Source organism: Sapajus apella, unplaced genomic scaffold, assembly GCF_009761245.1.
Source record: "Sapajus apella isolate SASKATOON/1434 unplaced genomic scaffold, GSC_monkey_1.0 scaffold181, whole genome shotgun sequence".
NCBI classification, from domain to species: domain Eukaryota; kingdom Metazoa; phylum Chordata; class Mammalia; order Primates; family Cebidae; genus Sapajus; species Sapajus apella.
This window is the reverse complement of record NW_022437121.1, coordinates 228,619-244,962: the sequence shown is the minus strand read 5'-3', so window position 1 is coordinate 244,962 and position 16,344 is coordinate 228,619. Positions and strand designations below refer to the sequence as shown.

Genomic DNA, 16,344 nt, shown 5'->3' with positions numbered 1-16,344 from the left:
TGTCACCTAGTGGAGAGCAGTGGTGTGATTTCAGCTCACTGCAACCTCCTCCTCCTGGGTTCAAGAGATTCTCCTGCCTTAGTCTCCCGAGTAGCTGGGACTACAGGCACCCATCACCATGTCCTTTTTTTTTTTTTTTTTTTGTATTTTAAGTAGAGGCAGGGTTTCACCACGTTGGCCAGACTGTTCTCAAACTCCTGACCTCAGGTGATCCATCAGCCTCGGCCTCCCAAAAGTGCTGGGATTACAGGCATGAGCCACCAAATTTGGCCAGCTAATTTTTCGTAAAGATGGGGTTTTGGTATGTTGCTCAAGCTGGTCTCAAATTCCTGGACTCATCCAATCCTCCCACCTCAGCCTCCCAAAGCATTAAAATTACAGGCATACTGATTCCATACTCAGCCAGAACTGGACATTTTCAAACAAGTAGACATTCACTCAGCAAAGTCTTTAATACAAAAATAAGACTATTAACAACATAAATCTTACCAGTGATTCTCCATCCCCAGATGCTAGAAAAAGAAAAGACAAAACATATTCAAGTTACAGTGACAACTCCTTAGAATTTTAAAGCCCACACAGGAGGAAGCTTTGCTGGTAGACAAAATGTAACATTTCTTACCTTGAGGTTTAAACTAGAAATTCCCAAAGCCTTGCATCCTTAAAGACATTTTGCAAGCTCCATGCACCACTTGTGAAGCTGGTCCGAGTGCCTCTAGCCCCCCTCCCTTCTCCTCCTCCATCATGTGCCATGGGCTGGCACTCAAGCTTGAGAAGACCATTTTGAGAGGGTTAATGTATTAACATGAGGAAAGGCAAACAGCCCCAGGCTGTGGCCATTCAGGTTATTTGTGCTTTATGGGGCAATTTAACTCATGCTCTGCAGAACTATACATGATGGTGCAGAAGAGAAAGTCCTTATGCCTTATAAGCTGTGAGTGTTACTAAGGCACTGCATCTCAGAGAGGAGGAAATTACACTTCCTTTGGAGGCTGCTGAAACGTCCACCAGTGCCCCCTGGAGAGTGGCGCAGCTCCTCACCGAAAGCTGATGCTTGGATGAGCTAAGCACACCAAGACAGACAGGTTCTAACCACAATGAAGCTGTGCAACGTTCAAGTGGCATATGACCCAAACCCCTGATTTTAGAAACATTTCCTACAAGACCCGGCCCTTCATCAGGAGCTGAGTGTTTACTCTTGCTGAGCCTCAAGAATACCTGCCTGTTCAATCTTCACTGGCTCTTCTGAGTCTCTCTTCCCATTAAGCCACCACAACTGTGGCAGCACTTTCTGCTCACTGCTGAGACAGAAGCGTTGGGTGCATGAACACCACCCATGAGCAAGGCAGGGTTCCCAAGCCTCCGTGTGCCAGCGCCACCCAGGGGTTTAAGGCATGGGTTGGAGCAAGGCTAGGTGTCTAAACGCTGGAGCAGCAGGCTCCCCCAGGGCTCTCTGGCCCACGCCATGAATCGGCATGAGGATTCTCGGCACTCAGACTTCTGGACTGGCTCTGCAGCCTCAACGACTAAGGCGGCGCTGGACTCACTACTGCGTCCTTCACTTCACACCACGGGAGTCCGTTTTGTTTGTTCCTTCACTACCCTATTACCTACCCCCTAGCCATCCTCAATTTTTTTCATAGCACTTATCATATTTGATATTAAGTTATCCGTTTGATTAGTTTAAAAGTGGCTTTATTGATGAGATTTATATACCATAAAAGGCATATACTTTAAATGTACAACTTTATGACTTTCAGTGCATTAATTCATTAATTTTAGAGTTGTGCAACCATCATACCATGAAAGTTTTAGAACCTAAAAAAAAACACCACACTTAAAAATTCCCTTGAGTCCACTATCAACTCTTTTTATTCTAAAAATTATTTTTATATCAGTTTTAAGAAAAGTGCCTACACAAAGTCAGTGATTCCAGAAATTAAAGCCCCTTGGCTTCATGGTGGATTCACAGATTATCTCCAGAACGCCCAACCCAAGTGTCTAAAAGGAATCTCCCCAAAAACGGAAATGTAATATCTAAACTTATGACTGCTCTTATTCCCCAAACCATATATACTTGCATCTTCTAGGTTCAAGGTCTGATTGCAGAAAATAGGCACCACAATTAAAACAGCAGACTAAACTCTGAAAGGTAGCTTGATAAATGAGGGTGCTAAGCTCACAGACAAAACCAAAAAAATCAAACATTCAGATTGGAAGAGAGCCGCTCTGTGGCCCCACATACAAAAAAATGCTCACTGATTATCTGCAGCAGGGGCTGGCATCTCTTCACTTCATGTTTTTGTTCATGGGAACTAAAGAGAATAAGAGTATTTTAACACTGACAAGGAGCTTGACCTTCACATTCTCTCACGATTAGGAAATCATATGAAAAATCCCAAGAAATTTACTCTTAAAATCAATTGGTCAACTTTTACTAGCTTAACGGTTTCATCTTTACCACTTAGGAAAATTAAAAAAAAAAAAAAAAAAAAAAAAAAGAGCTTCCAAGCTGTGATTCTGCCAATGTTTTTCAAAAACGAAAATCCCAACTACTTGTTTATCACAACACATGAATTCCAAAAACTTCTATCAAATGATGCATGAACAAAAGTACAAGAAAAGGGGAACTGAGCAGATGACCCAAAAGCAGCGTAACTAGAACCAGGGCACAGCAGTCACGGGTCCCTGGAGAGCAAACCCAGCAGCTCTCCACCAAGGCTGGGAGCAGTACCTGGTGGCACAACAGAGGGGCAGAAATGCCAGCTGGTGAAGGGTGTTCCAGGTGTCCCGGTGAGGAAACACTCCTTTCAGTGTTCTTAAGACAAACCTGCAAGTTTTTGCCCGGGCCGTAGCCAAGCAGAGTAAAGCTCTTCCCTTTTCTGCAGAAGATGACAACCCTACCCTTACTGTCCCTAACTACCTCCGAACCCGGCATAAACTTGCCAGTGCGCCAACAGAACAGCCTGGGACACAGCAAATGTGCCCCTACTGACCACAACTGCCTGAAAGAACAGAACTGAAGTCTCCAAGTGTTAGGAATCTACCAGGTGACGAAAATTATGTTATACGAGTACAAAATGAATATTAACAACCCATCAGACTTGCCTTTCAGTGGACTGAAGAAGTTGAAAAATGACTCGTTGGGTACTTGTTTCGTAATTGTTCTAACAGTGCCTCGGCCCTTATGCTTCTGCTTTTTCTTGATGGTTTTGACAGTAACATTCTTTCCTTTCTTCCAGTCAATAGTACACCTACCAGGACAAGACAGCTGTCATGAGCACACACTCCATGAGAAAAATCCATTACAAATGCAGGCAGGAAGCAAACCACGGCTCTATGCCAAACCAACAACACCACATAAAACCAATCTGCAAACCAAATGCAGTGGCCCATGAAGTTCACTTGGAGGCTGGCAAAAGAGAAATGGCCTGGTCCTCTTGCAACCTGGGTGTGACCACTGCCTCAAACTTCAGACTTCTGGAACAATGGTATCATTTTCCCAAGACATTTCATCAAGACTCTGAAATGTGTATTCTGTGGCAAAGCCCCGTCAAGTCTGCAAGATACACAAGCGCTTGTCCGCGGCTTCCCAAGCAAGCAGGAGTTGCTGCTGTTCAAGGCAGCCAAGTGAGCGGGACAAGCTGAAAAACGGAAACAGGTGGCCCGGCCCGCTCTTCTCCAGCAAGGCCAGTGAGGACCACAGTAGCCCTGGGTATGTCAGCTGAGGGCTGAGCATCGCATGCACTCTAATGCTCAATGACCGTGGACCCAGGAAACGCCTGGCAGCACCTGAGTACTGCCTGCTTAAGAACACGCTTGGAAAGACCAAGCCTGTTTCTCACATGATGGCCTGGCCCTGAAAAACAGTCTTTCTCAATTACTACAGAAGGACTTTTAATAAAGTCCTGAATTAACAATTAGTACTTGGTTCTGGTAAAGAAGGCTAATTGTTTCAAGTCAAGACCAAAACCATTTCTCAATCAAACCAACCTCCAGAAATTAATTCTAAACCAATTTCTCTCTGCAGTCATCTACAAAGACTGAAATCAGTATGAGTCAAACGAGAGCAATGCTGCCCCCACCTATTTCCAAAGCAATTAACTGATCAATACAGCCCTAGAATGAGGCTCATTCATTCAACAAGTATCTATTTGCTGAGGGTAATCCATCAGTTCAATTTTAAGAACTTCAATTCATGGTATCTAGACAACCTAACACTTTCATTAAAAAGAAGAAAGCAGGCACTGTCCCAAAGGCCTGCATCTGCAACCATGTGACACACTTCCAGGCTCAGCCATCAACTCCAAGCTCTGCACTACAAGCAATCCCAAACTGAAAGACAATTGAAGTATCTGTCTACAAGGCTTTCAAGCAGATTCAAGACTGCACTTAAATCCTTATTTCTATCTTAACCATAAAATTATATAATTATCTCTTGATTTTGTTTCAGAAAAACAAGGTAGAATGACATTTTCTTACCCATCACAGTCCACGATCTCCGGACCTTCAAAGGAAAAGGGGTCAGCCTTATCTGGTTCTGATTTCATCTTGTAGGTTTTCGTCAGGACTGAGTTGGTGAAGTAGTCGTTGGGTTCAAAGTGGAACTCTAACACAAAAGACTAAAAACAGAAACTCAGAGTAAGCACTAGTTAAAATCGAAAAATAACGAGGACAGAATGCTTAGAGCACACAATACTTACTAGAAGCTATCCTGGAAAAGCTCAACAGATAAGACCATGGAACAAGTAAAACTACTCCATTGCAAAAAAGATCAGGACGAAGTTAAAGTAACAAATGATGGACTGAAGGGAATTATTCGTTCAGTTCACGAGTAAAGGCAGGTCTCCCTCCAACACCTCCCCACCAACGGGGGTCAAGCTCTCCTAAGGAACCCTAGCTTCTCTCAGCTGCTCCCAGTCCTTGCTTCCTGGAAGGAGGGAAGGTGACTAGGGGAAGGTGGGGGCACCAGCAGCCCATCCCCTCCTCTCCTTTTCCATTCAGCCCCAGCCCCAGCCCCCACTCTACCGGGGGAAGCGCCAGGGTCTATACTCCGTGCTGTGCAGTAAAAGTGGTGACCCCACAGCGTTTCTCCCAGGAGGTGGGTGGGAGGAAAGGACACATCTCTACAAGGACGGAAAGCTCATCCTTCACTTACAAAGCATACTACAGACCTGGAGGAGAGGTGAGCACACCGGGAAAAGGATGCAAACATGAACACAGACACAGACAAAATCCAACAGCCAACAGCAGCAGCAAGACATTCATGCTCACAGGTAACACACACGAACACCAAAATGAGATGCCTTTCTTTGAGGCAAAATGTACAAAAATATGTAGCCCCAGCCAGGATTTTAGGGTACTGGGTACACTCATATGCTGTCAACAGATTTATGAAGGATAATTTGATAATATCAAAAAAATAAAATAAAAGGCATATTCCCTGACTCAGGAATTCTATTTTGAGGAATTTGTTCTACTTAATGAAAACACCTGGATGGATGCATGGATATGTGCCATGACATTTACCTCATCCCTATTTATAAAAGAAAAACATGGAAGATGAGCTTGGTTGAGTAATTTATAGACAGTTTACAAGACCAATTCTGCACTCAGACAGCCTGGGTTTAAATCCCATCTCCGCCTATAGTGCTGGGCAATTTGTGGCAGCTACTCAGAGTCTCCGTGCTCTAGTTTCCTTATCTGTACACTAGAGATGACACTCTCTCTGAGTTCATGGTTAATCTGTATCACTTAGAACAGAGCCAGGTTTATAGGCAAGGCTGGCTAAATGGTAGCTGTTTCTACTTTTCATTGTAATGGTAAGACCATCAATGGAGGAAAAATTAAGATGACTAATAAAAAAAAAATATATATATATATACATATATATAGCAAAATTTCCACACACACACACACACACAGAGGTATATACATTCAAACAAAACACTTCCACAAAGGAGAAGTGAAAAAATAACTCCCAAAGAAAGGCAGAGGAGGAGAGGGAGCATGAGGCTTAGGAAGTCAGAATCAGGGAGAACTCTAGTCGGTTTCTGGAGGGATGGCAGCAGGATCTGGCTAGGAGCTCTCCACTGGCCTGGGCAAGAGCAAAGTGGGTCAGGCACTGCAGATGAACCACACAAAACAAAGCAAAGGCCAGTCACTTGCCTGGCAAAAATCACAAGGAAAGGAAGGCAGCTACAAGGAATCAGCATCAAAGAAGATACCTATTTCTCCCAACCCTCCAGGGCTTAAAAACAAAAAAAAACTAACGAAGAGGGAAGGCAAGCAGCCAACCAAGGGAGAGACTGCTACGATTCCAGAACTGCTCAAGGCTGTGACCACAGTGTGGACAACCAACCCAGGGCACAGGGTGACCCCATAAAACAAACGATACTACCATACTTGCGGTCCTCCGCCATGCCCAACTGTTTTTTCCCCCTCCCTTTTCTTCTCTCTTTTAAAGACCAGGTCTCCCTACGTTTCCCAGGCTGGTCTCAAACTCCCAGGCTTAAGCAAACCTCCCACCTCAGCCTCCTGAAGCGCTGAATTATAGGTATGAGCTACCACTCCCAACCTACTTTCCTATAGATTCATATTTCTTCCCTATTTCCCTTTTTTCCTCTCCCCTCTGCCTTTGTTTACTCAATAATAACCCAAACACAACTGAAGATGATTCAACTGTTTAACTGCCCAACTGAAAAGTGGCTTGAAGGTAAGAATGCTCCACTCACACACACTACATACAGCCAGGCAAGCCATAAATATGGCAATCATGCTCACTCTTACTGGCAGGGCCTGCGTGGCTCATGCCTTTAATCCCAAGTGAACAACCTTTCAGCCTTCTAAAGCTTCATCTTCTTTGACTCAGTAATTACAATGAAAGGAATCTAAACTAAGGAAATTATCAAACATTTCAACACGGCTGGGTGCGGTGGCTCACACCTATAATCCTAGCGCTTTGGGAGGCCAAGGCAGGTGATCATCTGAGGCAAGGAGTTCAAGACCAGCCTGGCCAACATGGCGAAACCCCATCTCTACTTAAAATACAAAATTAGTTGGGCGTGGTGATGGACACCTGCAATCCCAGCTACTTGGGAGGCTGAGACAGGAGAATTGCTTGAACTCGGGAGGCAGAGGTTGCAGCCAAGATCGTGCCACTGCACTCCAGTCTGGGCAACAAGAGTGAAACTTGTCTCAAAACAAAACAAAACAAAACAAAACATTTCCACACAAATTTGGGTCAAGTATGCTGATCGTAATGCAACAATTTACAATGGGGGAGGGGGCACACACAAGGGAATGTTAAACCATTTTCTATCCAACGGCTGCAGTAACAGCCATTCCCCCAGCCAAGCCCGCGCCACGGGGCAGCAGGTGACACTGTGCACACACCATGTGGCGTGGCAGAAGCCATGTGGCACACGCATGCACTGTGTGTCCAGGTGGGCAAGCACTCAAGGGAAGGGCATGAGGCACGGTCAGGAGCTGCAAAAACATCAGCCAAAATTCACTTTGAAGTCTCATTTCTCTTCATAACTTAAAATGCCTTAGATGCTTCATCATAATTTTACAGAGGAAAAAGCGTATGGGGAAATTCAGGAAGCTGCTCAGATTTACTTTCAGAAAACAGATTTGTACAGCATTCTTTACACTTGCCTGTCTTTTCTAAATTTTCTAGAATAGGCACATATGACTTTTCTAATAGGGTAGTCCCCAGTCTACCACAACTAGAGCTCTAGTCCAGAGTCACCAAGAGATGGAGAAAATAAGATGACAGGCCGAGAAGGAAAACTGACCTCGGAAATCATCAAACAGGTGTCCAATAAAAGAAAGGGAAAAAAAGGAACTGACCCAAAGGGGAAAAAAAGTTAATTGAGTCTAGATGAATCACAGGTAAGAAGAACAAGGAAAAAACACAGAACCTTAGAGCACCATACATACACCACACCCAATGAGGGCCAACTAGGCAGAAGTGCCCAGGCAGCTCCGAGGGGCACTGTGATCAAGTCTTAACAGAAGTGATGCAAGCCCAGGAAGAAGGACCTGCTATAACCCACATGGATAAGGGAAGATGGGGTGTCCCCTCTGGAGGGAGCCCCCAGCTGGTGAGCAGGGATCACTCCTGGCTCCCAGTGCCCCCCAGAGATGGACACCTGAATGTCACCTTCCACAGTGGAAAACAGACAGGAAAAAGTAGAAGGGACAGATACAGATACATCCACCACCCACCCCTGCCACTGCCCCAGGCACTACCTGCAGCACTTGCAATAAAGAAAGCCCACTCATGCTGGTCCTCATCCACTAGCCTGGGCCCCAGTGCTGAGACGGGAAGGAGGGAAGAGACTGCTGACTGGTCCCAGGTCCCCAATGCCACCCACCCCCAAGATCCCTAACCCATGGCCCCTCATGCAGCATTTGTCTCCAAGACCTGAAACTGAAAGCCACCAGTCAGTCAGTCATGTGCCGCTGGAAATGCTATTGCACTGGAATGGAACCCGTGAGCTACAGCCAGGCTGACAGGTTACGAACAGTGCTGCCTGGAAGAACCAGGCTAGGGTGAGACAGCCCAGCGAGGCTATCTGAAGCTAAGCATATGTTTCCTCAGATAAAATAAGGGCTGATATAGTGAAGCTTGTCTTAACAACTGGCAGGCCGATTCATGCCACTAACATTACTAGTGCAATGACAAACCATAGCGAGCATTTTGTAAAGATGTGTTTCAGGACAAATCAAAGACCAGAAAGAAAAACATTTTTCAGTCCTATCTGCACTTTTTTAAAAGGGTAAAACCCAGTAGGTTCGGATTTCTGAGTAAGTGCTGATCATATGTGTACATACCTCCCATCCCTTTAAACTTTAAAAATATGCATTAGACGCATGCAAACTTGAAAGACACTTGGGAAGAGAATGGTATCATCTCCACCCAACAGGGTAAACAAACTACAAGACCAGGGCCTGGCACGGTGGACACCCCCACAGACTAGGAGCTGCAAGCTGACTCCTGTGTTAGTGCCCATCTGGCTCTGGGGCATCACATGGTCTCAATCACCGCCAAATCATCCGGCACAGACTCACGACTACAGTGCCAAGCGGGACACAGAAAGGCAACGGGATCCCCATCTAACTCTCAGGGAGCAGACAGGCAATGCGGTACTGAGTAACTCCTGATGCCAATCAGAAGGTCAAGTCAGTACTCACCATAGGCTGTCCAGGGTCAGAAAACTTCACTTTAATATCCTGAAGGTGTTTCAAGATTGGTTCATCATATTCCTAATCAAAAAGAGAAAAACATTTCCAATAGGACTTTAAAACACAACACATCTCTCCCCAAGAGTCATGGTTGTACAGGCTCCCAGATGTTGCATCATCGGCCCTATTCGAATTCTGCCCTTGTCAAGTGATAAGTACCAGGAAGGAACCCAAACTTATTCACCAACTCCCTGTCACAGAGAAGCAGCACCAAGGTGCCCACTTTCCCTGGCGTGGGGCAATGGTGGCTATCACTGCTAGCGAAGGGCAGTGCCACTGAGACTGCCTGACTGCAATACCGGGGCAAGGGCTTCACTGCTTTCCTGCCAGCAGCTGCCACAGCACACAGAGATCAGCAAAGCTACCAAGCAAGACTGCTGGTCTGCAGCCTCTCTGAGGAGGCAGAGCAGAAGCCTGGAAGTCAGAAGAGAAGGTTAGATCAGCTACAGCCTTGGCAGCCAGCTTCCCCACCTGTGGCAATAAAGTTGTGGATGGCTTAACAATGGGGGCATCTCCTGAGAAACACTGCTAGGCAATTTGTGTGCCATCATCATTTACACACAGATAGACGGTGCAGCCTACTATACACTATTGCTCCTAGGCAACAAACATGCACAGCATGTGACTGGACTCAATACTGGAAGCAGCTGGTAACACGGAGAAGGCACAATAAGAATAAGGTATCATAATCTTACAGGATCACTGGCCTACACATAGTCTGTTGTTGGCCAAAATGTGTTACGTGGCTCATGATTGCATCCAAAACTCACGACACACAGGTCACTTCAAGAACACTTACACAAAGTGTGTCTGATCTCTAACTTGCAGGCACCAGAAGAGTGTGCAAATTCTTATCTGTGGCTGTATCATCTGACAAGCGGTATTTCTTTAAACTCAGAGTTTGCCAATACCTGTCAGCTTGGAAAGTCCAAGTGAGGAAAGTCAGAAGAGGAGTGGTAAGACCTGAATCCTCCCAACCACGCCCTAGCGGCAGGCACTTCGTTTCTAACACCGTAGTCACTTCTTTACCCCCGAAGTCTGGGAATTAACCATTATGATGCACGTCTACTATGTGTAATGAATCAGGACCACGATCTCAAACATTTATTTCTGAACATTCAAAACCCATCCCCTAGCTTTCTGAAAATATACACTAAATTACCGTCAGCCACAGTCACCCTGCAGCGCTACAGAACACCAGCACGTACTCCTCCCATCTAGCAGTGCTCTGTGTCTGGTGACAGCCCTCTCCCCATTTATCCTCCCCCTCTCTCCTTCTTAGCCTTTAACAATTCTCCGCTTTGGTGAGCTGTTTTTGTAGCTCCCACATGAGTGTGACCATGAGGTCATTTACCTTTCTGTGCCTGACTTTCCATTAAGTGAGCCCTAATTTTCAATTCTTCTGCCATTATAGAACAAAACAGAAACAGCAACAAAAAGATACCTGCATGTCTCTAGACAAAAAGTAACCCAAAGGCAGTTGTGAAATGTGCCACACCTGCATGCGACGTTCAGTCTCCAACGCCATGCGTGCTGCGCACCGAAATACACGCTGGCTCTGGACCACCAAGATGAGCATTTTCACCAGCATGCTTTCCACAGGTGGCACTGGGAACTTCACACTCATCCCACTCAAAGGAGCAGTGCCCGCTGATGTTCTCCCAAACTTCACGAAATAACCACTCTGTTCTAATTTCCTCAAGCAGCCATGTACCTGTGAGCCAAAACTTTCAAGTCCAGGGCAGATATAATGCAATGCCCCACGTTAGCAGACACTCAAGACTTAGGAACCAAAGGCACAACACAGGAGGCATCTCACTTAGATCATAAAGCCACTGTCTCAGATTTTCAAAACTCTACTTGGAGAAATGTATTTCAACAATTCCCAAATTTAGAACAAAGGGACTTAAAGTCAATCCGTCTTTGGGATTTAATATTGGACCAGAATGACCGGGGCACAGTGGCGCACACCTGTAGTCCAAGCTGCTCGCGAGGATCACTGGAGACCAGGAGAATAAAGAGGAGTACACTACGGCTGTGCCTATGAAAAGCCACGTCAGTGGCTCTAGCGACCTCGAGGCTGGGCACCATAGCAAGACCACGTCCCTTAAAAAGGAAAGGGCCTCTCTCAAAAATGGCAGACTTCAAAACCAGACATTAAAAAACAACTGTTAAAAAAGTCTAAATAGAACATGCTACAATTACCTGCTATGAGGTTACAAATAACATTTCTTCATTCTCTGCTATTAAATGAGTACTCTTATCAACTCCTGCATATCTTTTTAAGCTTTTAAAAAGCAGTAAGATACTTCAGGGCTGAAATACAGAAGCACTGACACTAACAAAGGTGCTGGGAGAATGAGAAGGGACACCCCATCAAAATGTGGCCAAATGCACCCCTGTGCTGTCAAAACCCAAGGCAGTGACCCCAACACCATAACCAACCAGGCTGCCGCACGCACACAAGAGGACACCAAAACCCATTCAAGTCACCTAACTCCAGCTCCCAAATCATGTATCGCTGCACCCTCAATCCCAGGTGAGGATGCTCCAAGCCTGCAGGGCAAGCGTCACCCCAGGACACGTGAGACAGGCAGCCCCACAGAACCAGAATCTGCACTTCCACATCACTCCCCGTGTCCCCGAAGTCTGAGAAGAAATAATCTACAAGCCAGTTTTTCCACCTGCTCCCTGCCATGGGGATTTTCAACTCTCAACTCTTAAGTGGTCACATGAGGACTTCCTAAAACCACCTCAAAACTCTCAATGCCTTGGTGATCGATGAGGCATTTAGTTTTTGCTAGTTTTCAAAGCTGCTCAAGTGATTGTGCTATACAGTCAGGGGAGACCATGGCTCTGGTACACATTACTTAATTTTTCCAATAAAATTCTGGCTCATGGCATTCTTTTAAAAGTATGGTATAGTAGTCTTAAATTCTATCTTTTCATATGAAAAGGAAGCTCGTATCAGGAAAACCAAGGCTGTTCTATTGTAGATGCTTTTTGGTCTTGAAGGAGAGTCAGAAATGCATCATTCTTTTCGTATTTTCTTAAGGTTTGGCTTAGGACAAAGGATAAGCATTAAAGAAGGGAGGCAGCAGAGGCAGCAAGGGGATACATTTCTGAAGACTATTAAAAACGTAGTTGTAAAATCCTGTGCAAATGACAACAGGGCAGTTTGCAAGGGACAGTGGCTATGCTCCGGACGGGAGAAGCACTGCCCACACAAGCAGAGCCTGAAGCTGTCCTGAGCAAGTCTGAATGCAGACAAGCTGTTTCTGGGGACTGTGGAGCAATAAAAACCAAAGGCAAGTCAGTCAGTGAGACTTAAGGCAAGACTCGTTTCTGTATTCTAGAAACTTCTGTAACAACTCATTTCAGGGAAAACCAAATTTGTTATCTTTTAATTTGTTCACCATTTCACCATAAAAAGTAAAACATCAAGGCAAGACAAAAACAGAAAGACTGGCTATATACATATTTTTTGAGACAGGGTCTCACTCTGCAACCCACCAGGTTGGAGTGCAGTGGCGTGATTATGGCTCGCCACAGCCTCGACCTCCTGGGCTCAGGTGATCCTCCTGCCTCAGCCTCCCAAGGAGCTGGGACCACAGGCGCACACTACGACAACACCCAGCTAACTTCTGTAATTTTTTGCAGAGATGGAATTTCATCATGCTGCCCAGGCTGGTCTCAAACGATCTGCCCACCTCGGCCTCCCAAAGTGCTGGGGCTATAGACATGAGCCACCATGCCTGGCCTTTTCAAAAAAAAAAAAGTACTTTTTCAAAAGAAATGTTCAGAAAACATTAGCAACTTGTTCAAAACTTAGAGATGTGTGTACGCACACCCTTCATCCCTTCAAAATTAATTATCCTACTCTGACGCTTTCCTGTGCACTCACACCACAGTAAGATGGAGGTGGGCTCTGAATCTATTCACAGGCTTCTCCACAGGCAAGGCAAGAGACCTTTATAGGGGGTAAAAGGTAAGGAACTGATTGGAAAGTTTTGGATGAGACTCAGAGGTACCTGGCTTTCTACCAAAAGCTGCAAAAGACAGCATGGAAGTGGTTTATTTACCAGTGTGAATAAACCATTCACTGTGAGATTAGGACTGGTCACCTGAGGTCCTGGTCAAAGAAAATGCTCCTCTGCCCACCATGAACTACCTTTCAAAGGCCGAGTTTAGTGCTTCAAAAATACCATAGACAAGTAATGTTAGAAGACTACCATGTAGGCTGGATGTGGTGGCTCACACCTGTAATCCCAGCACTTTGGGAGGCCGAGACAGGCAGATCACAAGGTCAGGAGATCGAGACCATCCTGGCCAACACGGTGAAACCCCATCTCTACTAAACATACAAAAATTAGTTGGGTAGTGGCACATGCCTGTAAGCCAGCTACTAGGGAGGCTGAGGCAGGAGAATCGCTTGAACCAGATAGTCAGAGGTTGCTGTGAGCCAAGATGGCACCACTGCACTCCAGCCTAGCAACAGACTGAGACTCTGTCTCTAAAAAAAAAAAAAAAGAAGACTACCAAGTAATTTCTCTACAACTTAGAAATGTGCTTACCTGGACTAATTCACTTAGCATATCTACATTTCTAAAGATGGTAAACCAGAACTCTGGAATTCCTTTGGGATTTGGCTCTTCAGCTGTTGCTGCTTCTTTTTCTGTTATGACTACTTTATTTTTCACGTCTCCCTAAAAAAAAAAAAAGATGCAAACAGATCACAAAAATACAAATTTACAAATAACTCAGTGGCTTAATGCTCAGTATCACTTCCAAACCCTGTCTTATCTCCGATCAAAATCCTTTCTTTCAGAGTCTGCATCTCCAAGCCACTCACTGGGCCATGTGACACTTTTCACGTTTCTGAGGGAAAAAAGCATTCAAGACATTACGTCCACATGGAATTCCATGATATGATCTCACATCAAAGGTGAAAAAACTAAAGAGATGACAAAGTGCCACCGGCTCTGGGAATGGCCACCCTGTGCTAGCTCTATGAGGTGCCATCTTGAGACAATCGTCACCACAAATGCAGACGCAAAGACTGTACCTCAAACTTAGGGAGATGCAACACAAATATGCAGAACATCTATCACCCAGTGAAAAAAGTCCAGTGCAAGGATAAATAAGTCCACTTGGACTAATAATCTGACCTTTGGTTAAAATTTGCGGGGCAGGGGGCAGTAAGTTGAAGTAAAAAAAAAAATAATAATTTGCTGCAGCAGTATCTTCAGCAAGAAAGTACTCAGCAATTTACCCAGCTCTAAGGAAATGGCTATAAATGCCGTTTCATGGACACTATGCAACCATCAGAAAGTGACCAGAAAGGCTACCTGGCAAAGTGCAGGGGAGTTCTATAACATCAGGCCCCAGGGAAAAGGTAGACCAAGGGAAGTAAAACACAACACTAAACGGAACCATGGTAAATTCTCAATGTCTTGCCAAATGGGATTGTTACGATGAAATGATCTTGCAGGCTTTTTAAATCAGTGAAGGCAGATTTCCCTTCAGCTGTAGGAAAATGATTCACAACTATATTAATCTATAGCCATGGCTATAGGTTCTACGTATGTTTAAAGGATCAAAAACACATATGGCCACCAAAATTATCATACACCTCAAAACAAACAAATAAAAACTGCAAAAAAATTATCATAGCATAAAAGTTACTTGTCTCCCAAACAGAAAATCAGGCTGACAAAGTTAACCTGTGTACTGGGAGTTTTCAAAGCACTGGAATGGGACCAGTCACTAGAAGGCGGCTGTGCGCGGGTGACTGACGGTCACACCGCAACAACCATACTCAACCAATCCACTGGCTGAGCACCTCTCAGGGAGCACGCTAGTCCATGCCACTGAGCAGAAAGGTACTCGCCTCACAACTCCCCCCATCTTCCAGTGACTGAGCACACAGGAGCAACTCCTCTTGATCTTTGCTTTCTCTGATGTTTCGACCTTTGTTCGTCTGATCCCTTATTTCAATATGTTCCTGTCCACAGATAACTGAGGCGGCACTACATCTTCCACCTCATATTAACTGACAGGGCTGTGTCAGATGCTAGATCCGCATCAGAAAGGAATCTAAACACCCAACCTAATGATGCAGCAGCACCTACTGTGAGAAGCACCGAAGTTTACTAGTAATTAAAAAGCATGTAAAAATGCTTATTTTCAACAGTATTTAAACAGAACATGAGTCACATTTTTCTAAAGACTTACAGCCAATTTCTCCTCCTCTTCATTTTCACTGTGCCATTCCGATTCCGCATCTGTCGGTTCAACATCACCGGTGATAAATTCTCTTCTCTACATAAAAATGAAGCCTTATGAGAATTATGTTATTAGCTTATTTGGAAACTCAAGAGTTAAATGTATAAATAATGTCTACAAAAAGACTTTGAAAACTGGCTATTTTTATAACTATTTTAAGATTCTAATTCTTAAGGTTCAAAGAAAAATATTGAATGTTTCCCTGGGTAACTCTGGATGTTTCACCTAAAGATCTAAAATAAAGATGTTCCCCGACTTCCAATGGTTCGACTGAAGACTTTCAACTTCACGATGGTGCAGAAGGTACCACACTTTGGGCACCCACAGAGCCACACTGTGTTCTACTCTCAGTGGAGTGTTCAGTACAGGACACAAGACACTCAGCACTTTATTATAAAACAGGCTTTGTGGAAGATCAAAGTGTTCTGAGCTCGTTTAAGGTAGTCCAGACTAAGCTATATATCCGGGAGGTGAGATGCCTTTTTGCCCTAGATGTTGTCAGCTTATACTAGGTTTATCAGAACATAACACCGTCGAAGGCTGGAGACTATCTGTATATTAAACTCATTAACAGAGCCCCCTACCTTGTCAAAGAGAGGCTGGTATAATGCTGCATACTTTCTTTCCAAGTCATGAACTTCTTCATAGAACTTGGCTTCTATATGAGCACATCTCACCTGAAGTTGTTTCAATGCATTAATTCTTCTTTTTACTGCTTTAGGTAAACTAAAAAAGAGAATACGAGAAACATCCTCATGCCTGCAAAATAAGGAAGCATGCCTTTCTATTCTATTAAAATAAATTCAG

The 16,344-nt window shown here is 44.6% G+C and overlaps 1 protein-coding gene and 1 non-coding gene across 5 annotated transcripts in view; both read right to left on the bottom strand.

The window, feature by feature from the left end:
- Positions 1 to 16,344, bottom strand: part of NAP1L4 (nucleosome assembly protein 1 like 4) — a 47,725-nt gene that overhangs the window by 11,122 nt on the left and 20,259 nt on the right. For all 4 annotated transcript variants that reach the window (XM_032268409.1, XM_032268407.1, XM_032268410.1 and 1 more), the window contains exons 5-11: positions 16,122 to 16,263; positions 15,487 to 15,573; positions 13,827 to 13,958; positions 9,202 to 9,273; positions 4,483 to 4,622; positions 3,109 to 3,254; positions 490 to 512 (exon numbers count right to left, since the gene is read on the bottom strand). In XM_032268409.1, coding sequence (XP_032124300.1) covers positions 490 to 512; positions 3,109 to 3,254; positions 4,483 to 4,622; positions 9,202 to 9,273; positions 13,827 to 13,958; positions 15,487 to 15,573; positions 16,122 to 16,263 — 742 coding nt within the window. The remainder of the gene's footprint in view (positions 1 to 489; positions 513 to 3,108; positions 3,255 to 4,482; positions 4,623 to 9,201; positions 9,274 to 13,826; positions 13,959 to 15,486; positions 15,574 to 16,121; positions 16,264 to 16,344) is intronic.
- On the bottom strand, positions 8,417 to 8,539 carry LOC116543125. The gene has a single exon (XR_004265478.1). It is a non-coding gene; the product is annotated as a small nucleolar RNA SNORA54 (small nucleolar RNA).